At 35.0% G+C, this 27,762-nt stretch overlaps 1 protein-coding gene across 1 annotated transcript in view; it reads left to right on the top strand.

Moving 5' to 3' along the window:
- VPS13A (vacuolar protein sorting 13 homolog A (S. cerevisiae)) overlaps positions 1 to 27,762 on the top strand; it is a 147,888-nt gene that overhangs the window by 93,135 nt on the left and 26,991 nt on the right. The window contains 20 exon segments of the mRNA XM_009882747.1: positions 802 to 926; positions 2,202 to 2,371; positions 2,972 to 3,192; positions 4,365 to 4,597; positions 7,023 to 7,115; positions 7,629 to 7,985; positions 8,758 to 8,859; positions 9,988 to 10,146; positions 10,265 to 10,526; positions 11,340 to 11,500; positions 12,524 to 12,627; positions 13,936 to 14,233; positions 15,436 to 15,831; positions 16,424 to 16,528; positions 16,626 to 16,772; positions 20,807 to 20,935; positions 21,662 to 21,795; positions 23,487 to 23,616; positions 23,940 to 24,175; positions 26,768 to 26,921. Coding sequence (XP_009881049.1) covers positions 802 to 926; positions 2,202 to 2,371; positions 2,972 to 3,192; positions 4,365 to 4,597; positions 7,023 to 7,115; positions 7,629 to 7,985; positions 8,758 to 8,859; positions 9,988 to 10,146; positions 10,265 to 10,526; positions 11,340 to 11,500; positions 12,524 to 12,627; positions 13,936 to 14,233; positions 15,436 to 15,831; positions 16,424 to 16,528; positions 16,626 to 16,772; positions 20,807 to 20,935; positions 21,662 to 21,795; positions 23,487 to 23,616; positions 23,940 to 24,175; positions 26,768 to 26,921 — 3,716 coding nt within the window.

The raw sequence follows: 27,762 nt of genomic DNA, 5'->3' as shown, positions 1-27,762 counted from the left end.
AACTTTATGATAGGATGCCAGATTCAGTTGTTTTTAACAGTATGGCTCTGTTATCTTGACACTGCGGTTTGAGGTATACCTAACAGTAATGGTAATGAATAGGAGCAACAGGGCCACTGTGATGATTTTTGTAGTGTGATGTGTTGTAATGTAAGGACTGTCTTGTTCTACTGGCAATAATGCAGTGAGCACCTAAAAGTCTGTCAGCTGGTTTTGGTAATATCCCAACTTTGAGTTGCTATGTCATTCTTTTTTCTGTGTATGTTGATTCTGTTGGTGTTCAGTTTTACATCAGTTTGCCTTATTATAATGATGGCATGCCTAAAATTTGTTCCTATTCAGTAGACATCATTGCTCATAAACTGTTCAGCACACACTAAAAAAAAAAAAAAGCAAGTAAGGTTAAGAAAATAATCTATTACATGTGAGAAATGGCAAAAGCATGGCAAGATGAACAAATGAGGATGAAAGTAAACTTGTATTCTTTGTAACATTCTTGCATACAGTACCATCTAACATTAAGGGAAGTTGTACATTTGTGTCTTAAAGATGGTAAAAATTGCATGTATGATATAAACTGAGTATTTTATTTTCTCAAACATCATGTGATTTTGCCAAAAGTAATTACAGAGCATGATAAACACGTCTAAAGTGTGAATGGATTTACATGTGGAGGAAAAGTTGTCTTTATAGTCATTAGTGAAGATGTTGGTTTTGGGCGTGGTGTGGTTTGTTTTTTTTTTTTTTTTGTTTTTCTTATGTGCAGTCTTTAATATCAAATGTTTTTCTAATTTCTGAAAGGTGTAACTGTTGTGACATCAGCTGTGGTGGAATTGCATTCACCTATGAAAATAAAAACAACACTTAAACTGGACTTCAGATTCGACTCACTGACTTTAGTATTATATAGTCCAAATTCAAAACAGGTAAATATAATTTTGGTTACAAAGAGAAAGAAGCAGCTATAAGGTTGCCTAGAGTCCTAGAAATTCTGAACAGGAATGATTTAATTTATAAACAGAGAAAGTGATTTCTAGCAATAGTAACAAACATGGTGGAAATGCTAAACAGCTATTTTAGCTAAATCACAAGGCAGATATTACAGGAAAGAGAATAACCAGTGGTAGCACATAATACTTGGAATCTTCTGTGATCTGACTAAAAATGTGATGAAAACTTATCTTAGTTTAAAATATAGTTGGGGGGAAAAAATGCAGAGGAATGCAACCTATTCTTTAGTTACACACACTTGTGGGCACAAAGACATATATAAATTAAATTGTGGAGAGAGATTTTTAAATTTGTATTACAGTATGAATGCCTTTTTATTCTTCTTGGTTTAAATTTACAAAACTCGTCAGGAAATTTCTGATTGAAAGTTTGGTAATATTTTGTGGTAAGCTTCTAGTCTGTTATTCTACATTTTGAACAATTTTCCAGTATGTGGCTGAACACTACATAGTCATAAGAGACAAAACTTAATGTCTTATTTGGTGTCTTTGCATATACTATGTATTTTTAAACAGCAAACAAACTGAAATTGCATATGACAATTCTACTTTTTTTTTTAAACATTGTATCCGTCTTACTATTGTAAGCTTGCTTTAGCAAGCTGGTAGAAGGATACAGCTTTCTTTTTTTAAGTTTTCTCTGTATGTTATTGATTTTTGTTGTTGTTGTTGAGGGATCCTCAGCTTTTGTACTGAGCATGAGGCAGATGGGATGGAATACCCTCGTTGGTCAGTTTTGGGTCACCTGTCCTGTCCGCTCCTCCTCGCAGGTGGGATCCCTCTATGCTTTTCTGCTTCTGACCCTCCAACGGGGCAAATAACTAAGTTGTCTGCCCTTGGGTGTTATAGCAATAAGTATAAGCGAGAGCCTCTCTCCATACTATTCCTTGGCATCAACTATAAACGTAGGTCATACCACGCTGAGAGCGAACAGTGTCTGAGCAATATGCTGTTAATTTCAGAGAGTTCAGTTAGTTAGAGGAGGCTTAGCTGCAGGGTAAAAATACTAAACCAAAAATTGTTTTTTTACCTCAAAGCAGGACATTTGTCTTTTGAATCACTAGTGGGTTTATTTCATATATCATTATTAGAAATCTTAACAGTTAGAATAAAGCTTGTATATCACACCTATGTATTATTTCCATTACTTTGAAGCAAATCTCCAAACATATTTTCATTTGATTTAAACAGGTTACAAATTTGGATCAGAGAGATGACCTTTTGAAGCTTGCAGAGTTTAAGTTAGTTTTGATGTCAGCTGCTGTCAAAATGTTATCAGATGGTTCAATGAATGCTTCAGTCAAGCTGGCAAACTGTACATTAGATGATAAAAGACAGTCAATCCAGAAGGCTACACCAAGGTCTGTATTTTGACATAAATTACTGTTTACTGTAGTTTGACAAAGAATTCCAAATGTTTCAGTTTTAGTATTCTGTTATAACTGCAGTTGTGTAGGCGGTTCTTAAAGTGCATGTTACAGTAGACTTGTGTCTTACTTGCATTCTGTTCCACATGTTTGAGAAACCAGTATAAATGCTAGACAGAAACTTTAAATATGAAATAAAACAAAATTTAAATATGAAATTAATAAATGCATGTAGAAGCAAATTTCACTTTCAGCTTTAATAAGCCTCTGGCTGAGTAAGACATGATTTTTTTTTTCATGCAGAGTAACAAACTTCAATAAAGTATAACACTTTTGATATGTAGAGAACGAATTGTGATGGTTTGACTTGTTAAAATTATGAACACCTTCACCAATATATGGGAGTCCTGTTAGTTTTGAAGTTTTATAGAATTTATATTAATGTATTTATTGCTCTTTTTAAAAATTTTTGATGTTGCTTTTATATTCGCTGTTGTTAATGTATTGCAGCTGGAGTGAGAATGTTGAGTGTTTTTCAGCACTTGGATGCTTTTTTTTATTGTCTCATTAAATGCCGCCTTAATGGTCTTTCAGGATGGTGGAAATGAAACATGGATTTGAAAAGAAAGTTATGGTGGATATAAGCTATAAGCAGGGAAGAGATGGCACTGTTCTTGATGTGATTGTTCAAGAGATCTACCTTTGTGCAAGCATGGAGTTTCTACTTACTGTTGCAGATATATTCCTTAAGGCTAATGCAGAAAGTGCTGCTGCACAGAGAAGTCTCAAGCAGTCATTACCTTTAAAGGAGCAAGGTATATACTGGAAATATTTTAAAAGTTGTATTTAAAGATCTGTTTTAAGTTTGGTATTAAAATGCTATTTAAAAAAATATAATATTCCTTTTACTCTATTTCCTGTGTTTGTGTGTGTATAGAACAACTTCTTTGAACCATTGATGTTTCTTTCTTTGCATCATGGAAATAGATTCATGTTCCTAGGTCTTTATTTCCAAATGAAGCTTTGTCTTACCAGACAAAAGAAATACCTAAAAATATATGTCCAAAATAAAATAAAATGGGAAAGGGCAGTTACAGCTGGCACTCTCTAGGTTTGTTTGACTATCTTTGCAGTCTCAAAAAAGTTTGAAGTTACTATTACCACCATTGTCATTTTCATTCTTCCTGGGAATGATGTATTATATTACACTTAAATAATGTGCCAGATATTGATTTCTAGAAAAGTTGAGTGCCCAATTTGTTCTTCCTAGTGCAGGACCCTATACTTGACACCAAAAATTAATCCGTTAGGTCATCAGAGCAGGAAATGGTCTAATTATGCTTCCAGGCCTCAGGTAGATCACATCAGGATGGCAGAGGAGATCCTGGGTTTTTTGTTTTGTTTTTGTTTTCCTGTACCCTAAATATCCTAGTTGTGTCCACCTCAGCCGGGTTGCTGTGATTATTTAGTAGCTGATCAAAATCTAAACATATTAGGAAGTCTTCCATGAAGGTATATTGGTATTGCAAATGGTTACTTCAAGCATTACTAAATGCTGCATTATTGTCCTATGGAAAAATGTGTGTGTTGCTGCTCCAGACAGCAAAAAAATGTGTCCATCATTTTTGTAAGACCCTGTCAGAGCTGGCTAATATAGATATTTAGTGAAGCTGATATATTTGCTAGTGTCAGAGGTAGTAACAGAGGTGATATTGTTATCCTTTTCATTTTGACAAAGAAGCTTTGTGGGATCTTTTGTTGTATCTGAAAGTATTTAGAGCTTTAATGGTTTTGTGTCCAATGGTTTAATGGTCCAGTGAAGAGCCTAGGAATAAGTCAGGTGCAGGGATCTACAGATTTTCTGACACCAATTATACTAGATAGTATTACTAAATCTTTAGAACTTCTCTATAAGTTTTTAGAGAGATGTCAATAATGATGACTTAATCTCTGAACAATTCATCTAATTTAATTTATATTTTTGTAGCACCTGTGCAGCCTGTATCTACAATGGAAATGAACATTATTGTTAAAAATCCAGAGATTGTGTTTGTGGCCGATTTAACAAGAAGTGATGCTCCTGCACTGGTGGTTACAACACAGTGTGAAGTGTTCATTAAAAATAGCCCTGAAAGATACAGCATGACAGCTGCTGTTAAAGAGATACAAATGAAAGCGTGCCCATTTCTGCCAGAAAAAAGGAAAGGGAATATTACTACGGTGAGTTTGCAAACAGCCAGTCTGTATTTAAAAGGTGCTGTGTAACTTCTGTTACTGGAATGCAAGTTATTTCTGAAGCTTTCAGCATTCAAAGGTATATTACAGACATATGAGTAAAATTTTCTGGCTAACCTATTTTCATTATTTTATTCTGTTTTGTCTGATATGCCAAAAGCATCATCTTGATCTGTGGCTTTGAGATCTGCTTTGTATGACAACCTAAGTTAAGAGCCCAGAGTAATAAAATGTTAATAATCTCTTATATCCCATGGAAGGCAAATAAATAGAATTTTATGAGTGTACACTATTTCAAATGCAGTGTAGTAAATTTGGAATACTTTCAATCTGAAACTTTGCATTAAATGCCTATATAAGTGAATAACAAAGGGTTACAAACAGAATGGCAAGTATGTATTATGAAGTAGATTACTTAATGGTGTGCTGTTCGTAAATTCCTTTGTGATAAGAGCCGTAGATCTATTATATTAAAACTGCCTGTTTCTATTTTGACAACAGAATCTGACTTCTCAGTGGGAATGCATTGACTCTTGGAGGTTCTTACAGCTTTTCTGCCTCATACCTCAGTTAACTCTATAATGATGATGTTGTATCAGAGAAAAAATTCAATTTGACAGTATATCCAACTGTTATCCGTGTCCTCAGACCACACGTGAAATTTGAAGAATGCGTCTTTTCAGCTCTGCATTAATGCCTGCTTACTTTATGGAGCTCTGTAAGAAAGACCAAAGCTATAAGCCCAAAGGACTGGGACTTCCACTTCATCTCCTTACCAGATACTTTCATAGCAGCTCAGTTTAGTCCTTGGGTAGACACAGTCTTTGATTGTGTCAATCTGTTAACAATCTAGTCGTTGAGAAAGTGATGCACTTGCAGTGTTAGCCAAAACACAGTGCGAAGTTGCTTGACTTCCATTTCTGTAGCTGGCAAATGTGGCATAAATGTGGCTAGCTTTGTGGAAAGCAATTAGAAGGCTTCACACCCAGCTTTCCCTCTTACAGGAATATCTTCTGCCACAATCTTTTATCTCAGACTGTAGAAACAAAGAAGACGACCTGTATCTGACAGGTTGCTTGTGCTATAAAGAGGGGAAAAAACTTCAGAGGACGTGAGTTTTGATGCTTAAAACAGTGCTTTCTTTGACAGACTCAGAAAGCTCCCAAGAAAGTAAGAGAGGTCAAAAAAGATGTTCTCTGCAGGTAGCAGCATAACTGCCCTTTTTGAAAACATGTATGTAAGGAAATCTCCAAAGCCAGTTTTTTTTTTGTAAACAATACAGTTTCAGTCTGGGAAAATAATAAAAGAAATAGAGATTCAGATGATATTCCATGGCAGTCTTTATTCAAGAAAGATGTATCATACGAGGTAATATGAAGATTACAAGATTTCTGAAGGCTGATATTGCTGTTAAGATTTTATATTGCCTAACCTTTGGGGACACTAGTGATGGATAGATTCGTCCTCCTGGTGGTTAGGTTTCCCCATATACCCAGGAAACTAGCCTCTGGGTTTAGAGTAGCACAAGTGAAGAGGTTCTTTCTGCACATTTCTCACATGTACCTTGGTCTAAAGAAGATGTTATTTTTCATTCCTGGCTGTAACAGGGAAAAAAATAATTTGAGCAGCAGAGGATAAAATAATAATATGGACAAAAAGTTCTGTTAGATCAAACTCCCTTGGGAAAACTGTGGTAAAACTGATTCAGGGTGTTTCTATGCCCCCAGCATCTGGTTCAGATATGGACAGAGATGTCAAGAAAGATTGCAAAATCAATATGGTTTGAAATTACTATTTTTGAAAGACTTACCTTCTCAGGTAGGGACTGGAGAGCAAATTTTCCTGTCAGTACAGTATCAGTAGAGTCTAACTACATCTGAGTGCTTTATTAATCCCATAACACTCTGATTTTGTTTATAGTGTACCTTAGATTCGGTTTTGGTAAACCTTGGCAAATGGGAGTATGCATGGACCGTTTGTAAAATAAAGCTGGAACTGTGTCATTGTGATTCAAACAGTGATATTTTTACTCAGGAAAACTGTAACTGTTGTTGCTGTGGTGCCCTTAATTGAAAAGTCTGGTTCTCCTCAAAAGTCACAGGCATGACGATGCGTGTGTTTGAAGACATCTGCAGACTTTGCCTAAAGAATGGAGTTACTGAGGTGTAATGCATTTTACTGTAGCTGACATTTGAATCTTTAATGATTAAGAATAGCTGAGGTGATGGTTCTGATGCTTTTTTGTTTACATTTGAACATGTTATTTGTGTTCAGATTACTTGTAATTTTGAAGAATCAAATAATGGTAATTTTTCCTCTAAGTACTACACATCAAAAGTACGAAAAAGTATATGATTTTTAAAATATTTTTTTTTCCTCTATTAACATGTGTTTTTGCTCTTTTGTATAGGTATTACAGCCTTGTGACTTCTTCTTTGAAATGAAACAGTCAGGTACTAATCCACAGACAGCTGATCTAACAATTAAATCTCTCACAGTAAAAGTAAGTAGACTTTTATGGTGTTTTTAGTTCTCTACTACTTCCTGCTCAGAAGGGTTTGAAGTTGCTTGTGGGATGTGTTTCTTAAAAAAAAAAAAAAAAAAAAAAAAAAAAATCAGGAATGACTGAAGTGGGGAATTGTTTCTGTTCTTCATCAGGTTGCCTACCTGTTCAGCATGTGAAAACAAACAAAATTGAAAATTCACAATTGTGTCACAGTGCTTTGTTTTGGAATTTGTGTTTTATAAAATGGCATGATGTGCAGACATAAGTTTTGAAGTGTTCAGAATGGAGTGTTGGATGATTTAGAAAGCTCCTATCTGGAAAAAAGGCAGAGGTTGAAAATCTGAATAGGTTGAACTGTATCTTGTAGAAGGGAATGATTTTTCAAATGTTAGAATCTTGTGGAGAACAGAAGTGCTTTATTAGTGTAACGTATTCAGAATTTTGTGTCTGAAAGTAGCTATTTCCTGTACTAGCTTCTCATTTGCAACTATTCCAAATTCTTATTTCTAGGTTTCACCAATAATCATAAACACAGTAATTACTATTACATCAGCCCTGTATCAAACTGCAGAAACAACAGAAGAAGAGATCAGTCAAATTCCTCCAGACTTGTGGAATAAGAAAGATATAAAAAATCTAAAAATGTGGTTTCTTGAAGAATCAAATGAAAATGAAGATACAAATCCAACTGCTGAACTGGTTCCCACAGGAGAGTCATTGAAAATGAATGTAGAATCTGTTTTTCTAACGCTTGAAGCTGGGGTTGGGCACCGAACTGTACCAATGCTTTTAGCCAAGTCCTCGTTTCTTGGAGAAGTCAAAAACTGGAGTACTCTAATCAATTTACGTTCTCATCTCGAGCTAGAGGTGAGGACTCCTACATAAGAAAGAAAAGTTTTGTTGAGATATTAAACCTGTTATGTTATTTAGACAATTAAAGAAAAACAGTCCATATATTTGATTACTAAACTCCTGCAGATAAATGTTGTGGGAGCAGGATAGGAATGAGGTGTTAAGGCAGTTAAAATTCAGATCTATTGCGTTAGATGTAACATGTTAATGGCAGTAACTGGTGATATACCAGTGCATGTTTACACTCTACAGAAGTTGCTAAAGGCCTGTTGCATTCAGTTTTGGAGTAGCAACTGGCTAAAGCTCTTTGACAATCTGAATTTAATATTACAGTAGAATATATTCATATGTCATTTCCGTAAAATACAATATGGTACCAGTATTGTACATTAAAGGTTCAGACCGGCTCATATTTGGAAATCAGTGACATAAAATTCAGTGGTTGTTGTAGGTAGATTTTTTCTTATTATAGTCCTTCATACTTCCGGTGCCTACAGTTTAAACCAAAATTATATTTTAAGTGGCACACATTACACCACTTATTTGGAAGTGGGTCTTCGCAGTGGAGGCTTAGCTGCCTCGTTTATTTCTCTAATACATTTGCTTCATCTTATGGGGAGAGCTGAAAGTGCAATCTAATTACAAATCTTTTATATTACCAAAGTAATTAATATTTTATAGTAATTACTAATTGCTAATTAATATAGGATTTTAAGTTTTTACAAATCTGTAGGGCTTTCATTGATTGTTGCATGTAATTTCCTAATTGACTTCTGCATTTTGATAGGTACACTATTTTAATGAGATGTTTGGGGTGTGGGAACCTTTGCTTGAACCACTAGAAGTTGAGAAGACTGATTTATTCAAACCATGGATTCTGGAAATCAAGGTTTGTTTTCCAAAGCTGAACTCAAATCTTCCATTTCAATACCTTAGAAAAAACAAATGGTCTGCACCTTTCATTGCTGAGACAAATCTAACAATTTTGTTCCTTCTTGTTGGTTACTGAGACTTTTTTTCCCAATTAGTGAAGGAAACAAGCTCTTGCACAAGTGAAGATCCAGACTCACAGATCTTTTAAATAATATTGTCTTTCAGGTGGCGGGAAGATTTTATTCCAGTTGTACTAGATAATCATAAGGGCTTTATATCAATTTTTCTAAAGTTAGGTCATATGCTAATGATACATTCAGTAACTGTGGAAAGATTGAAGACCACTCATCTCATTCCACAGTGATATCTGTAACAGAAACGCATTGGAAAAACTGATATCTGGTATTGACTAGCCCAAAGTGCACTGTTGGAATAGTACTCTTACCAATTCAGTTCTGTCTGTCATAAGGAAATAGTCCAGATTCTTGTCTCAAAGTACATAAGCATTTCCCCCCCCTTTCTCCTTTTCTCTTAACTTCTATTGTGGTGTTTAAGATATGTGACCTAATGCAGGAGAAGGGTAGAAGATAGTGAGTCAACTTCAAATCTTCTTGCCCGGATTTGAAATACAGCATTTGGAAATACATAATTTCAAGGAATATTGAAGGCCAGGAAATGTATTCCATGTGATCCCCCCCCCCAGTTCAAGCAAATGGAAACATACATTGGTTTGGAAACATAAGGACTGAATTTGGGGTTACTGTTTTAAGAACAGGAATTCAATTATGTATAATAGTTTTTACAGTGTTTTATCCAGCATTTGCTGGATATGTTAGTAGTTAGTATATACGTTTTTGTTCTTTGAATAATCATATGATTTTTGATTTGAAATTGAAATTATGATTTTTGAATGATCATAAATTTAGCTACTGTTACAGGAATTTTATTGACTTCTGAAATGTATCTTTTGCCTCTTGCCCTCTTTATTCTCTTCCTCTTTTGTTTTTATTTGAGAACAAAAGTATGAACAAAAAAAGGAAAACCATGGCAGGACATAGAATTGGGAAAGGGAAAGAAAAAGAGTCTTAAGGTGAAAATTCTACAGGAGTGTTCAGATGAGAATTCTTTAAAAATCTCCTTTCAGATGAAGAAGAAGGCTAAAAAAGCATTGGTTGAATCAGATGCAGAAGAAGAAAACTACAAAGTTCCAGAATATAAAACAGTAATAAATGTTTCCTCAAAAGACCAGCTGAACATTACACTATCCAAATGTGGGCTACAAATGTTGAGTAACTTGGGCACGGTAAGGAAGATCACTTAACTATACAGTGTTAGAATTCTTAAATGAATGCTTGCACAGATTGTCTTGATGAAGTCTTATTCAGTATATTTGCGTTTTGTATCTATACTTTGCTTTCTAGGCATTTGCTGAAGCAGCTAGTCAAACTTCAGACATCTTCAAAAAAGACCGAGCACCATTTGTGATAATAAATTCTTTAGGACTTCCAATCACTGTCTCGCCTAGTGATTCCTTTAGTGTCCTTAATGTTGAATTTGGAGCAAAAATATTTCATTTAAGAGATGGAGAGAATTTAAATATGGAATTTGTCAGAACTAAAAATGAGAGTGACCAGTTCACAGCAATGACAACTCTGAGTAGCAAGAGGTTTTACATTCAGATCTGTAAGTTCCAAAGTTTGTATATCTTCTGTTTTTTGTAAATATTTCATGGTGCATAATCCTGCATCTTGTACAGCTCAGGAAGTATTGGGTGACTATATAACATGAAAGGAGTGTTTCTTTGGATTCTAGATGCATAAATTATCTACTATAACAAATTATTTAGGTAACTAGTCTTTATTTCTCAATTTTGCTGCAATCAGATATTTTTGTTTATATTCACATGTTAATTAAACGGCCCAAAATGTTTTGTGTTTTTTTTTTTTTTTAAAAAGCCTGTACGTATGTGTGTTCATAAGAAAAGATTGTTTTAAATAATTTAAAGTAAAACACAGTTAAAGCTGAAAGTAAAATTTAGCTATTTTTAATAGTGTATGTGTTAACAATTTAAGTTGATTTATTGTAAAAATTGACAGCATTTGAAAACTATTTTTCAAACTGGTCTTGATGATATGATTTATTAGTTGAATTGTTTTTTCAATATATATGAGCTGTACCTTGTTAATAGGCCGTTACATCTTATAAACATCTCTCTTTGGGCACTAACTTTATTTACAGTGACAAAACCCACTTAAATATTTGAGTGATGGACTCATTTACTCTTTTTCCTGTGGTTAAAAAAGAATCTTTGCTGTTTCTATAGTAACATTGCAAGATTGGCATATTAAAAGCAGTGATTGTACTTTTTCATCTCCTTTTTTTTTTTTTTTAATAGATTGAGGGATACAGAAAATTCTATTGAATGCATGTTTCTGTCTTTCAAATGTATCTTTATGGTCCCTTTGAGCCTTTCATTTCTCATCTTGTAAATTCTAGGTCCGCATAATCATTCCACTGTGGAAAAGATTCCATTGACAAAAGTGGGTCGATTTATTTACAGACTGAGACATGAGGAATCAGGTGTTGAAAGGTCCATTGTCTGCCAGATTGATACTGTTGAAGGAAGCAAGATGATAACTATACGTTCACCTATTCAGGTTATTATATTTCTATACACTATGATTTCATTATTATTTTAATTTTTTAATGAACAAAAACGATCCTGTAGTCTTTAAATGAACATTAAAAAAAAAAAAACTGTTAAAAACTTCAACATATAACTTTGCTGTTTATTATAAGGTCATTTAGAAGATATTTTCAAGAACAAAAAGCATTTTCAAAGTGGCAAAGATGGCGATAGGGGTGGAAATCGACCAGATTTTAGATCAGGATAATTCATCAGTAATATTTTCTAATACTAGCTCTAATTTCAGTTTTGTTGAACTATTTGCTTTGTGTGAAGCGATAAAACCTCTCTTAACTTTACCTTGGTTCTGTAAGGTTTCCTTCTATCAGATTATGTCCGTTTTTCTCTTCCTGTACCATTGACACATGAATTTCAAATTTAGGACCAAGTCAGCTGAAGAGTGAGCCCTTTAAGTGTATATCTTTTTTCATTGAATAGTGTTTTCGGTAGACATTATATAGTTTACAAGTACAGGGATAGTCCAGATATTAGTGTTCTGTAGTGATAGTGTCCCTGTTACATTTCACTTGTTGCTTTTGCCCAGAGTGTTTTATGACTTGGTTAATGACCAGATTTACTGTTTTATTCTTCCCTAAATTAAATTTTCAATTTTTTTCCAGGCTAATAATGCCATGAAGTTAACCCTGAAATAAAAAAAATGTTTTCAGAGAATGAGAAGTATATACCCCGCAGCTTATAATGGGCATAGTTCAGGTTTACTCGTCTTTGGTTTTACAGGGTTTTATGTTTCTTCTAGAAAAGAATTTTACAACTAATGTATCAATTACATAATTAAAATATAGCATTAAGCAGCACAACCACATCATTTAAGGAGATTCACTGGTAATAGAGACAGATAATTTGAAATACCTTAACTTGAGTGTTAAACAGTTAAGATGAACAATGACAGTTCTCATTCTTTGCTCTCTTAGGCTTAAAACACTTTCTGTCCAGTTTTATCTAATGCACATTGCTGGATTTTTATTTCACATAGATAAGGAATCATTTTTCAATCCCGCTAAATATTTTTGAGGAAGGAAGATGTTTAGGGGCTGCTTCACCAGAAAATGAGTTCAACATACCATTGTCATCTTACAGGTACTTTGTTGCATTGTTCTTTTATGATGGATTATGTTGATATATTGTTGATTATTGTATCATACAATTATGCTTAAAAAAATTTTTTTTTGCTTTGCTACCTAATACTGTAATCAATACTGTACTATCATTGTTGAGTGGAATCTTCTCAGAGCATCTAGTCTGAGTTAAACAGAATACTATTTAATTCTTGAATTTGAAGTCTTTTGAAATCAATTTTACCAAACAACTTAAATTAGCTAAGTTACATTAAGAATCCGAGCCCAGGTGCTTCTGGAACACAATGATTGTTATCCACACAGACATTTTTCTTGGTGGAGTGATGTCTAGTGATGTATTACAGCTTTTTTTTTTTTCTTTTTTTTAAAAAGGCTTCTTTTGATTTTTGTGGTTCTGAAGTAAAAACTTGAAGCAAATACACTTAAACTCCGTCACAGATGTAGAAAAAGACTTGTCAGCCTTAGAAAGACTGGGCTTCCAGTGTAGCTGTGCAATTAGCGCCTTCAAGGAAATACCCATTTAAAACTGCAATGAGTTTGCATGTACAATTCAGCTGAACTGTCACCAACTTTTAGGTAGATAAGTTTGCTTTGTTTTTTATGATTACAGAGACTTTTTCCCTTCTGTTTTCCCCCAAACACTCTCCCCATTTTTTTTTAAACATGACACCAGGGTGTTTTTTTCATGACATGAGTTACTCTTTACTGTAGATAATGTAAATTCATTACTATTTCTATCTGTATTTATTTTATTAAATAAGGTTTAATGACATTCTGATTCGTTGCACAAATATATGGGGGAGTTCCACTAGGCAGTCAGGAAGTGTTTACTAATAAAAATTTTCAGTCAAGGACCAGCTGATTGGATTAAAGCAGTTGCCTTAGAAAAGCCTGTGTGCAAATAATTCATAAACTTAATGGTCTATGTCACTGGATATAAGGGCGCTTTCTGTAGATCTGTCATGGGAGTGAATTGTTTATCCAGACCTTTTGCTTAGAACAGGAGTATAGCAGCACTTGTAAAGGAATTTAGTCACCTCTTCATAAGATTCTCCAACAGCCCCTTCTTTGCAAGGGAAGTACGTGGAGGTATGGAACAAAAACCCCCAACTGGTACAATTCCAGGAACTTTTGGGCTCCTGACCACCTTTCACTTCCTCCTTTACACAAGATAAAGGCAGACAATTAATTACTGTCAGAAATCTTCCAAAATCCAAATAAAACTGGAATGTTAGTGTTGCGTAGTACTCTTCCGTAGTTGAAAAATTCAATCTCATACTGACTGTTTAAAAAACATTTTCATTTACAGATCCATACTGAGTTTTCAGCCATTAGGCAATGAAAATGGAGTGGATGGAGAATATGATATGTGCGAAGGAATTACATTTGATGAAATTATGAAAAATGTTGACAGTTTATTACAAAGGAAGTGCCAGTCTGTGAGGTCAACTAACCACTCACTCATCATCAATATTGTTCCTGTAAAAGACATAGTGACATCTTCATTATGTGCAGAAGATCAATGGGATTTTCCATACGTTGTTCATTTATGGCCTTCTGTTCTTCTCCGCAATCTTCTTCCTTATCAAATAACGTATTCTGTACAGGTAATTCTTTAATGTTTAAAATTTTTGTGATGTTTCCCACCTGTGGTATGAAAGCTTACCAACTGGTTGAAATATGTTTATAAATGGATATTAAAAGAAAGGGCTTCTGTTAGAGTGTTTGTGAAGCAAGTTTATCGATCTTGTAAGGGCAAGCCTGTATGTGCAGAAATGAAACAGTACAAGAATGTGAGAAGTGGTGGTATTAATCATTAGTAGTAAGTCATACTTAGGATACATATGCAAAGTAAAACTTAAACTGTACATCTTTAGCCCTGTGAGAGAGTCACTTTCTGTTGCTCAAGTGCAGCTTGAGCATAATTAAACAGTGTGGTTGTGCCTGTCAATTATGAATGCCTCAAGCGACATAAGTGGGTCAGCCTACAGTAGCATTTTATGTTCTGTCACTGACTTCTGGCAGTAGCATGCTTTTAATGAATTCTCACAGACCTGCCTTTTTGCCAAGTTTTGGCTTGAATTGCAGCCTAGTGCCAGACTTTGTTTAATTTCATCTAAAAAGAATATAATTGGGTGCACTTTGACTGTTAACAGGCATTCATTCCAGGGCCAGATGAGAGCCAGTCTCAAGTGAAAAACCTAAAATGTGTGTAGTGTGGACATTGGTTCCTCACCGGTAATGTTTCATTCTGTGAATGTGCTATGGTTTTGTCCCGCTGCTTACTAATGTAGACTTAGGATAATAGAAATATAGATGGGAGATACTGAAATATTTCTTTTCCAGATGGTCTTTATGTTTATTATTTGGACTAAAATAGTAGAAATTAATCATAAAATTTTGTCACAAATGCTCAATTACTAGAGCTAGAGACTGCGGCCTCCACCAAATATGTGGTGGAGTAACAGGCTCTTTTCTGCATGTCTCTCTTACAAATTTAAATTTAGTGAAAAAAATACTGAGTTGAGGAAATCTGTTATTTAAGCAGGTTTATGTATTTGAATTTGGTGACAGATTTTTTTGGGGGTGTTAAATATTGATGACTTTGCATAGGTTTTTTTATGTAAAATGTTGTATTAAGGTAGACATTTAAGAATGTAACATAGTTAAATAGCATAATAAGCATTTTAAAATTTGGCCTGAATAACTTGCATCTTGATTTTTCAAAGCTAGGTAGAAAATACAAGTTGTTATGAATTTTGTATGTGACTCATGTGAATGCACGCTGTTTGGGTTTTTTTTTTTAAAGGGAAATGGGAACAAATGTGACACTCTACAAGAAGGATGTTCAGCCCAGATTCATAATGCAGTCTTGGATCAAACAAAACTAGATTTACAGTTGCTTAACTATCTTGAGCAAAATTGGAAAAGCGAATACCATATAAAAAGCACTCTACCGGATATCAGCTTTACAACGTTTTACTGCATCACGGAGTTGGATAAGACTGAACTGGATATTGCTGTCCACGTGACCTACACAACTGGGCAGATGGTTATAGCAATTCACAGTCCGTACTGGATGGTAAATAAAACTGGTCGAATGCTGCAATACAAAGCTGATGGTATTCACCGCAAGCATCCTCCGGATTACAAAAAGCCACTCCTTTTTTCTTTCCAGCCCAAAAACTTCCTCCAGAATAATAAGGTATTATATTTTGTAAAACCTGACAGCTCTGTACTCCCTTATGTTGTTGTATGAGAGCATTTTTACACTTTGAAAGTTATTTACACTGTGCTATGCTCTTTAAAGGGCATGACACCTATGATATCTCTGTCTAAAGACAGAATATTTTAAATACGTGTGGTGTCAGATATGCTTGAGGTGGGAAATCTGCATTATCAAAGGTATTGTTAAGAAAGAGATTCTTATCTTTGAGAGGAATAAAGTTCAGAGAGAGGTGTTCCCTGAATAAAAGAATTTCCTTTATTCCATTCAAAGTGCATCAATAAAGGTCTTTATTCTACATGAGACATAGAAGTTGTGTAAGAAAGGTAAAGCTATGGTACTTTAAAAATGAATACTACTTGAAAAATGGATGCTTGCAGTGGTGGTTGGTAGATTGGATCTGAGTTGGTAGGAAATACTGGAAATTATTTGTTGACTTTTTTAATAGAAACACCAGTATTTCCAGTATGCACTCATATTTATGTTTAACATTATATGTTTACATTATATATGATTTTAAATGTTGTCGGTGCCTGTACATTGAAAATTAATTCAGGGTGCTTCTTTATAGGTGCAACTTATGGTAACTGACAGTGAACTGTCTGATCAGTTTTCACTGGACACTGTTGGAAGTCATGGTTCTGTGAAGTGCAAGAGTCATAAAAAGGAGTATCAAGTGAGTTAAATTTATCTTTGAAATTCATTACTTTCAGGAAATATAAATGTGGTAAGAAAAGAACAGCATATATCTATCAATGTCTTTCTGTTCACAGGTTGGTGTCACCATAAACAACAGCAGTTTTAATATTACTAGAATTGTAACTTTCACTCCATTTTTTATGATCTCAAATAGAAGCAAATACACTTTGGAAGTAGCTGAAGAAGGCAAGGAAAAGTGGATTCCTATTGTTTTGCAACAGGTGAGCTTATAAAGGAAGCTATTCCAAGTTGTTCCTCTAAGGAAAAAAAAAAAAAAAATATTATTTTGAACACTCACTGATGGAAAATGTGAGCCAGGCATAGTGTGCAAGGGCAGTGTCTGAATATATCGTGTTTTTTCCATAAATTATATGTGTCCTTCTACCTTTTCTCAGTGTTGCTTTAGGACGTGTTGTAAAGCTGGTTTACATTGTAATTGGTATGTTTTCTCTGTTACCTGTATCATAGATAGTATGAGCAAAAGAACTGTACTGTTAATATATTACCTCTCTGTGCAGTGGCAGTGAAACTTCTGTTCTGTTTTTGCAGTGGTATTTGATAGTGGTTTGGCTGACCTGGTATCTGTCATGCCACTTTCATATACGAAGAAAATCCTTCATGTTGATCAGTTCAGATAGCTCCAAACTCTTCTTCTGGGACTAGTCTCACTGCTGGTTTTTAGTGCTTAATGCATCGTTTCTAGAGAGGGATCACTGGCCCCTAGGCCAAGTGGTGTTGAAATGGCTTTTGGGCTTTTTGTCTATGCTGCAGAGGTCTTGACTGTTGCAGGCGGGGTGTGCAGCTTGGCTGTTGGCACTGCAGTATCCCACACGTATGTCTTGTATGTGCTTTGAGTTTTGAGGCCATCATGCCTTCCGGTAGTCTTGGAAGTCTATGAAAGCTGAAAGTGATCCATACTGCCTTCTGGGAAGAGTGAAATCTCCCTCCTTCCCTTTCAATGAGTTGAAGAGAGTGTATCCAAAACGCAGACAGAGTTTAGCCTAACAAATAGTGTGGTTGGAGGCCCTCTTCCTTTTCTGTAGCACTGTAGATACTCCAAACGGTTACCAAAAATGCTTACAAACTAAAATACTAAAGTTAAAAGAATGTTTTAAATCGGATTCATAACCAGATCTTTTTGTTGCATTTTTGGTGCCTTAAACACATTCTCTTTAAATGTGCATTTTCTCTTTAATGATTATGGAAGAGAAATGCTACTTAAATATCATTATTTCAATTTATGAAATTGATACTGCTTTGCTTGCTTTTTATTGTCATTGCTCCATTGTGATTTTTAAGTGTACATGATGATGTTTAGATATTTAAGTTGGTGCAGCTTCCCATAATGTTTATTGTTATTTTCAAAAAAGTTTCTTTGCTTTTACTCAAGAATAGCCTGTTTGTAATAAGTGTGTACATTTGTTTTATTTCCTAATATTCGTACATTCCTCTGAACCAAACTTTTGTTTGAATCTTCGTAGTTTTGGGTTCTTTACATGTGTAATTCCTCATCTAGTTCATTGATAAAGTTCTGAAATGACAAAGGTTCATGTGTAGTGGAATGGGCCACTTCACATTTAATTTCTTACTCTGGGAAAATACATTTTATTACGTCTTGATGTTTTGTGGTTTATATTTGATATAGAGTTGTTATTAAAATAAATTGAATTATTTTATAGGAACTGTTCTGCAAAAAACTGTTCAAAGGTAATAGTTTTGAAAGTTCAGATACGTCGCTACGTATATAATCTGTGGTTTTCCTTTGTTGGCTGTTTTATTGGTATACTTACAGAATTTTCTAGCGTGTCCCACAAGCGTCATTGTTTCTCAGGTGTTTCATAACTATATTAATTGATCCTAGTCTCCTTTCAGTTATCAGGTATCAAAGGAGGAATTACAGATTTTAGGATCACTCCTAATATCTTTTGAACGATTAGATTTGGCAGTTTGTCAAATGGAGTAGTAGAGGTCAACAGAGTAGTCTGTATCACCTCCTAAATTATTCCAAACTTCACCCCCAAAATTGCTTGCCTATCCACATTGTGTCGATATTTTCTCTTTTGATAGGCAGTCTTTAAAAATCTGTGTTGTGACTGTTAAGTCTGCCAAGGTTGTTAATTTGTAACACAGTTGCTCAATGCAGTATGTTTCTTGTCTCCCCTAAATCTAGGAAGAGTCCAGTCATTACTGATCTGTCTTTGGGCATCCAGGTCAGATTTCCAGGACCAAGTTTTTGCTCTTCTTGAAATATGGAACTCTGCTATCTAGCTAGCCTAGATTTTTTGGTTTTTTTATTAATGCCTGTGACTTTTTTGAGTACTTCTCACTTTACTCTTTTACATTGGGATGATCTGCAAAAAAACAAGCTTGATGAAATGTTAATTCAATATCTCAGTTTGTTCCTCTCTCCCCCCATTCTATTTTTGTCACTTTGAGTTAAGCAGAGTCCTTCTTTCTGCTTTTCTTTTTTATCCACTCATCTTTCTCAGTGACAGATAGCCTGTGTTCTCAGGGACGAAAGCAATCCTTGTATAGAACCTGTCTCCACTTGGACATGTTCCCTGTCTGGAAAGCAGTTGATCTATCAGAAACTGTTTTTAGAAAAATCCATTGTTCTTCAAAGGTGGTAATAGAAGTTGTTGGACAGTGATTAGTATGAAATTGCTTGCCAAGGACGGTCCTTCGAATTAGGTGTAGCGAAAGGCAATTGACCAACATACATCCTTAGGGCAGGAAAGAAAGAAAACATTGCTGAAGACCGCACATGAGACTACTGCTAAATATAAATTAAAGATGCTATTATGAAATGGAGATTGTTGTGTAAATATATCTAGTGAACACTTAGCAAGTGTGTGGCAAAACATTTGGAAACAGCGTCATTTTGTGACACGTTCTGTGGCTAAAGACTGTTGCAAAAATCAATTTTCCACTTCTCTGTGGTTGATTCTGTAACTTCTTATTTAGCCAATACTTCTTACTTATTTTGGTTTTGATTTTAAACTTTCATTTACTGTTGATTGATTCTTCTTGAATTTCCTTTGAGCTCTCTGAATTTCTGTGTTGAGACTTACTTGCTGTATTTTATGCTAGTGTACAACACAATTTAAATTTCCTTTGTAGGATACATGTTGATGTAGATAACACCTTCAGTCTTGCTGTTTAACTATATTTTTTTCCTTTGTCTTCCTGCTTCCTGTGGTGTGAGAAACAATGGGAAAGGGAACTTAGTGGCATGGTAAGTTGGTGAACTAGTCTTTCACCATTGAAGATTTAATTCTAGGATTCAGATGCAATTAAACATAAACATCTCATGTATCAACCTATGTTGGAGAAGGATGCTTCTGAAGTTTTGGATGTTGCAGGTGAACAGTTTGAAATACAGGAAAACTTGTCTATCTAGACAGACTTTGGCTCTTGCTGGTTCAGAGTTATTGTTAATCATAGCTTGTTCCCATGGCAGGACTCCTCCAATTAGTTGGAAACTTTTCATTTGTTACAATTAAAACTTTTGTCTTCACTACCTCCCCATCTTGTCCGCTTGCTATGTAAACTATTGAATAGAAATTGTCTGTGGAATTTTTAAACCCACAGTGGCTGTGATTTCAGTTGTGGATGTGAATAGCGGAACATGGGCTCTGATACAGCTGCCTAATGCTTCGTATTTTATTTATTTATGTTTCATACCTCTGTGTGTGTGTATATGTATGTGAATATGTATTTCTATATCTATGTATAAAGTAGTTCAAAAGAACAGCTAGTATGCTGGTGTCCTGTGTCCTGAAGTTATTATGGGGTGTATTTATGCTAACACTCCTTGTTGTCATTGATTATTTGGCAAGAGGTCTGTTAATGTTTTTCAGTGTGTTTTTTTTGTTTGGGTGTTTTTTTGGTTTTTTTTTTTTTTTGTGTAACAAGCTTGGCCATTTAGGTGTTGTAGCCATGCTCAGCTTTATACTCTGGATTTCATATACACTATCCATTTTAAGTCTTCATGTGAATATGGAGGCATACTCTTTTTGCTTTTAGCTGCTCCTCAGTTTCTTCGCTATAGTCTGAATTATTTCTAACTTCCTTTCAGTTTACTGTGTTCAGGTAAGTAATTACTTTTAGGCTTTTTATTGGAGTTTCTGATCCACTTTTGGGGAGAATTTTAGTAGAAATTTCACTTTGGGCTAAAGTGAATGCCATTTAACATCTAGTTTGGTTTCTCACTTACTTTAAAATGCCTGATTTTTTTTATTTTTTTTTTTTCTAGTGCATTCCCTTTTGGCCTGAAAATGATGCCAACAAACTGCTTGTTAGAGTTGAAAATTCTGATCTTCCCCCAAAGAAGATAAATTTCGATAAGCAAGAAAACTGTCTGCTACTGCATTTGGACAACAAGGTAAATGGTTGCCTTGGGAAATTAGCTAGAACAACAAAAATGATTCATTTCCATTCTCAAAACTAACTGTCCTCCCATACAATCAAGTGTTGCAAAACCTTAGCTGGGGAAAAGATTGTGTATACCCAAGTGTATTAGTCGTCTTCTCATGCTCTCTCCTTCCTGTGTGTGTACACACAGATATAAGTAGGTGTTTTGTTTTAAGCGCTTCTCTGTGAAGCAGATCTATAGAAGCTGAAACAGATTGTTTTGCTAGTGTTCTCTAGCTGAGGCTGAGAAGTCTTTAGTGTTACTTTAGAACTAATATAAGTTACTTTACTCTTACTTATTTAGAACTAATATAAGTTACTTACTTTATATAAGATAAATTTACTTTTAAATTACTTACAATCTCATCTAGCGGTAGTTTTTAAATATAAGAGTGGTTTTAACAGTAGAATGTTTTGGAGGGCATTAATGTGTATGAATGGTTCAAGGAAGATTCTTCTACTACCTGCCTAAATTTTGACAGTGCAGAATGCCTCTGTGGTTTTGATAACTATAAGTGCAATGCCTGTTACTTAGTAGGGATCTGGGAAATATTTTAAAGATATGCTAAAACAGGTTGTTTGTTTGACTATTTGATGTTTTTATCTTATGAGAGTAAAAGTTTTCCAAAATATTTAAATTTGTTTTACTAAAAATTCATTACACTGTTGCTTACTTTATAATTTTTACATCTCTTAGCTTGGAGGAATTACAGTGGATGTTAACCTGACTGAACATTCTACAGTGATTACCTTTTCTAATTACCATGATGGCGCAGCTCCATTTCTGTTGATAAACCATACTAAAGAGGAAATTATTGAGTATGGACAAAGGTATGTAAGAAGAGTTTTAGTGTGGACGTCTGCGGGGAGACATTTGAACTGTTATTTCATGTATTGTAAGCATGCCTGTTTCTTAAGAAGCCAATTTTTTTTTAAGAAATGGCTGTCTAATTTTGTCAGAGCACCCAAAAGTCTCTTATTTTATAAATTAAAGAAGATAAATTGTTAACAGAGCAGTGTTACGTAGTGCTAGGTGCCTGTTTCTACAAGTACAGAAGCTATTTTGTGAGCTAAGGAAGCTCTCTGGTTTCTTTTTATATGAATTTTGTGGCCTTGCCCTCTACATTCCTTTACATTGTTGGTAGGGGACAAAAGATGTGCTTGGCTTTTCTGGAACTGTGTGGGTACTGACTGTGCAGAAGAAGCTACAAATGAGTTGTAATGTAATTAGATTTGAGACTTTTACTGTTCTATCATACTTAGTTGAGATTTAGCTGAAAGAATGGTTTAAAAAGTTATACATGAGATGAGGGAAGAGACTGAAAAATGGGTAGGTAGTTAAATAAATCTTGTCAAGACAGACTAAAATTATTTTAACAAATACATATTATCTGCAATCAATGAAAATTTGGTTCTGCACCTGTACGCAGCTATACTGGTTCCGTTCTCAGTGTGGAATGTCTTTGTAATGCTTTGCTACCATATGCAGATACTGTGTGCTATGCTGAGAAGTGCAAGCTTATCTACAGGATTCTTTACCTGTTTCTTTTAAAAGCTGAACAGCTTCTGCCATTTTTTCCTCAATCAGAGAAGAGTAATTTTTTCCTCTCACTCAATCAGAGAAGTGTTTAAAGATTTTTCACTTGAAAAGTGGAAGAGCAGCTAGTCAAATTAAGCTTGCAGCTGCATGTTCCTGTTTGTCTGAAGAATACAGTCAGTTCTTTGCTTTGGATTTTATCCATTGTTGAAATGCCTCTTAAACACTGAAAGGCTTGGGGCATTGACCACCTCTCTAGGACGCCTGTTCCAGTGTTTGACCACCCTCTTGGTAAAGAAATGCTACCTAAAGTCCAGTGTGAACCTCCCCTGGCACAGCTTTAAATCATTCCCACATGTCCTGTCGCTGGATCCCAGGGAGAAGAGATCAGCACCTCCCTCTCCACTTCCGCTCCTGTGGTAGGCTTCTTTCAGAGCACCATAGAAGACAAGTCCACCAGTTTTTAACTCCGTGTGAGCAGAATGGAGTTTAAAATCTGTTTGAAAATATCCACTGTATTCAGATACTAAACACTGCACTTTTGTACCTTCAACAAATCATATAGGGGAAGACTTTACTAAACAAAGGATTTTGAACACACTTTTCTTCTCTTGGAGTATTAATGTTACGCAGCACAAATCCTGGATTTTCCTTTTAGCTTGTAAGCTCCACTGTTTGGTGGGTTTTTTTGTTTCTTTACTTAATGTTTCCTTGTTAATCACAAGCGGAGAAGACAATGAGTATTTTAAATTTACTATTGATACTTTATTTCTAAAGTAACATATGTATTTTCAAGTGTAAATACTGTTTTTATTATTGTCCTGAGATGGTTTTGTGCATGTTTTTTCACGCACAATGTTGTTTTAAGTTTTTGTTTTCATTATTTGAAAAAATAATTGAAGTGTTCTTGTTGAAATGCTGGAATGCAAAAGTTGTTGACACAACATATTCATTGACATTTTAATTTAATATTACTTTGTTCTAGCTCCCTCAGTGAATTGGAAGACTGTCTTCAGCCAAATAAGGCAGTATTGTATACTTGGGCAGATCCAGCAGGATCTAGAAAATTGAAATGGAAGTGTGGAAATAGAACTGAAGAAGTTACCCCAAAAGAGGTATGTCTATTATCTAAATCTCCTTTTAATGCTGTTTAGTTTATTATCCTGTTCATAAGTGTATGTCTGAAATTCCATATGTAATGAGTATGATCATCAACTTCATGTATGAGGTTCGATCACAGAACAGTAACAACGCTGTGTTTGCTGGAGCTTGTGCCAGTAAGCATTGTCTTCAGTTCAAAAGCGTGTCTGTGGGAGAGAGCCTGCTGTACCTTTAAAAAATTTCTTCTGTTGTTGTTAATGTTGCTAAGAGTTTTGCATTTGCTTGTGGAGTAGAATGATTAATAGAGTTGTAAAAACTTTTTCTCTCTTGTTCATAGGACAAAATGGAAATACTCAGGCTGGATTGTAGAAAAGTGATCTATCTAGTGTCATTTTTTGAAGGTTTGCAACGTATTGTCCTGATTACTGAAGATGAGAATGTATTTAAATTGACATATGAAAGTGTAAAAGCAGAACTGGCAGAACAAGAAATAGTTCTGTCTTTGCAAGATGTTGGAATTTCGTTGGTTAATAATTATACAAAGCAAGAGGTGTCCTACATTGGAATTACAAGGTAACATTTTGTGTGTAACAGTCTAAAATGTTTAACTTCAGGTATTTTTAATCACTGAATTTCATTTTGAGGGAGAACTAAATCATTATGTTTTCCTGTTGTAAAGAGAAATGCTTTCACTGTGTTTTATATTAATGCATATGCTTTCTGTATTTGGATGTATGTGTTTTTTGCAACGTGTAATTGTAACTCTGTATGGCAAACTTCCCAATACATTGAACAGAGGTATTTCCTGTCTGTGTAGTTTGTGGAGTGATAATAGAATTTTGAGGAGTAAAGCCTGTGGGTAGTTTGTGTCAGTGGATTTTTCTATCTTTAATAAAGAAACAAGTTGCTGCATTCTTCATTGAGAATATTGATGCAGAAGCAGCTTGTAGTTCTTTTTCATTTTGATTGGGAAATTATGGTGACTCCAACTAATACTTTAGGTTTTCTACTATAACATTTCAGAGGGAAGCAGAAAAGAAACTATGCAATGCTTAAGAAATGTGTGCTATCATTCATATCTATCTATCTATCTATCTATCTGTATCTATATCTCATATATACCTCGAGTACTGTGTTCAGTTTTGGGCCTCTCACTCCAAGAAAGACATTGAAGTGCTGGAGAATGTCCAGAGGAGGGCAACAAAGCTGGTGAGGGGTCAGAAGAACAAGTCTTAGAAGGAGCGGCTGAGGGAACTGGAGTTGTTTAGCCTGGAGAAAAGGAGACTGAGGGGAGACCTTATTGCTCTCTACAACTACTTGAAAGGAGGTTGTGGAGAGGTGGGGGTCGACCTCTTCTCATTAGTAACGAGTGATAGGACAAGAGGAAATGGCCTCAAGTTACACCAGGGGAGGTTTAGATTGGATATTAGGAAGAATTTCTTCACAGAAGGGGTTGTTGAGCATTGGAACAGGCTGCCCAGGGAAGTTGTGGAGTGGCCATCCCTGGAGGTATTTAAAAGATTGGGTAGATGTGGTGCTTAGGGATGTGGTTTAGTGGTGGTTTTGGCAGTGTTAGGTTGATGGTTGGACTTGATGATCTTAAAGTTCCCTTCCAACCTAGACAATTCTATGATTCTGTGATAATAAATATATTTAAACAGGGGCTTTTTAGAATCCACACACTTCTGTGTATTCTTAGCCATGAGGTTGCTAGATTGAGGGTGGTTTCTCTTGATTAATTCTTTGCATCTCACATATACTTCATGTATTCACATCTGTCATTCACAAAGAAAATCCCTCTCATTCACAAAGGAAATGCCCTCACCTGAGAAACTGATCTCTGATAACTATGTAGACAGTGGAAGCACTCTATTAAAAATGGCAGCTAATTGCCTAGATTCAAAGTGGTGTTGAGATCTCACTGAATTAGTGGTTTTTTGGAAGCAGTCATCCATAGTCAGTAGTCTGGCAGTGCTTATAGTTGGTATTGTTTTCTTGTTAAAACCTGAGTGAATATCAAACTTCTGAAATCTCTTTCTGAGGATAAGAGATTTCACCATACCCAAGGAACAGAAAACCATATTATTCAGAATGTTCCTACTCGCGAATGTCTTGTTATAAAAAGAACAAAAAAGGAAGTTTGTATGTAACTTGATGCAGAAAGAAGTTTCACTATGCCAGTTCTGGGATCACAGAACACTGTGGGGGGGAGGGAGAGGAAAAAAAAGGGAAAGACCCTTTCAAGGCAGTACTCTTTTTTTTTAGCTGGTGTTTTGCCCTTTAGCTCACCTTTTTTTTGTGTGGTTCTGCCATTGATGTATCCGAACACAGACACAGATGTAGCTAAAAGGGACTGGATTAGGGGGACTGTGTCTGGAAAGCTGTGTCATTGTGGGGTATAGAGTAACTTGTGGAAAGAAGAAATACCCTCCATGTGTCTGATAGTGTTGGTTTGTGTCCTATCACATGCCTTCAATTTGACTGTAAGGTGAAATCTGACACAAGAGGTTCTCGCAGAAGCAGTGGAATTAAGCAGAGTCGAGTGCCCTTTAAGGATTATTAATAATAAAAGTGCGAGACAAGAAAAAAGAACTGATTTTGGGATACCGTGGGGAAAAAAACCACCAAAACAAATAAAATCAAAAACCCTCACCATAAAATCAGTAGAGGAAACATGTAAACCAAAATCACCACCTATTGATTGACACAGAAAGAGTGAAGAAACTAGGTATCAAAAATAAGAGGCAGTTCAGGAGGCATTTTGCCTTGACTTAAGAAGTTCTTAATTTCTAGTAAATTCAGTTATGCCAAAATGTATGTGGGAGTATATGCAGAAAACTGCATTGAGATTGTAGAATAGAGTATGGCAGTACTGCTGAAACTGAGCTTCCTGATGGAGCTCAGTTCCATACCCGTCTTCATCAAAGTGAGGAGTTATACAGGCTTGGTCTTAACTTTTTTTTTGCATTATGTTGGAGAGACTCACTTCTACTTAGTACCAAGAAGGCAGTGGGTGATTTGGGTCACTTTTATTTACTACAGTAGTGCTTTATGATGTGATGTCTCATTCCATAGTTCTAACCTACTAAAAGCCATACTATGGTAGGTGAAACTTGTTTTGAAATAGCTAATCCTTCTCTCTTGTACTTTGTTTTGTTTTTGAAGCTCTGATGTGGTTTGGGAGACAAAACCCAAGAAGAAGTCAAGATGGAGACCCATGAGTGTTAAGCAGACTGACAAATTAGAACAAGAATTCAAAGATTACAGTGAACTAACCCCTTCAGAAAATAAGATTATCGAGTTGGAATCAAATGTTTTGGTAATACTGTTAGTTCTCTAATTCTATTGTTTACATGTATAAACAGGAAAAAGATAACATGTCAATTTTACTATCTTTGTAGAAACTTCCAGTGAAAATTAAGATGATTGATTTACCAAATCCATTTGAAACCCCTTCTTTATCTCTGTCTAGAAAAAAAAATCATTGGAAAAAAAAGTACATGAAAGTTTGAAACCTTGCTATAGACTTCTTTTTGTTAGCCTCTAACTTTGAAATTGAAGTGTAACATTTTTGAAGGTCAGGGGACTAAAAATGCATGAAGCTGCAGTAAGGAAGCTTTGCATTTGGTTCATTTGTTATAGTGGGGAGATGGGCAGGGTGTTAGTTTGGGTTGGTTGGTTTGTTTGTTTTAGCACAAAATCTTGTATTTTTCAAGTGCCTTATTGTGGGATAATTCAATTGTATCATTCAACCACAAACATATGAAAAAAAATAATTCCAGAAATTATTCTGGAATGTAGAAGCACATTATTCTCCAAATGCTGCTGTCTTTGTCCGTTGTTAAATTCTAGTTACTCGTTAGAATGGTGTTGAAGATAAATGAACATGGTATAGGTAAATGAGCCAATTTTTATCTCAGTTGTATACTGTTATATTTTATTACTCTGCCTTTCCTCTAGAAAGCCATTTATTAAATGCTGGTAATCCCCCATATAATGCAATATTTTGTAGTTTTCCTGCTACTGAAATTTATTACAAAATTTGTTTTAAATGAACGGAAGTTGGGACTTAGAAGCTGCAAAACTTTTACAGCTAAGCTATCTTTACAATATTAATGAACAGTGTAAATTTTAAAGTATATCATAAAAAGCAGTCTTTT

Source organism: Charadrius vociferus, unplaced genomic scaffold (assembly GCF_000708025.1).
Source record: "Charadrius vociferus isolate BGI_N301 unplaced genomic scaffold, ASM70802v2 scaffold560, whole genome shotgun sequence".
Lineage (NCBI taxonomy): Eukaryota > Metazoa > Chordata > Aves > Charadriiformes > Charadriidae > Charadrius > Charadrius vociferus.
Note: the sequence above shows the minus strand (reverse complement) of the source record. Positions and strands in the feature narration are given on the sequence as shown.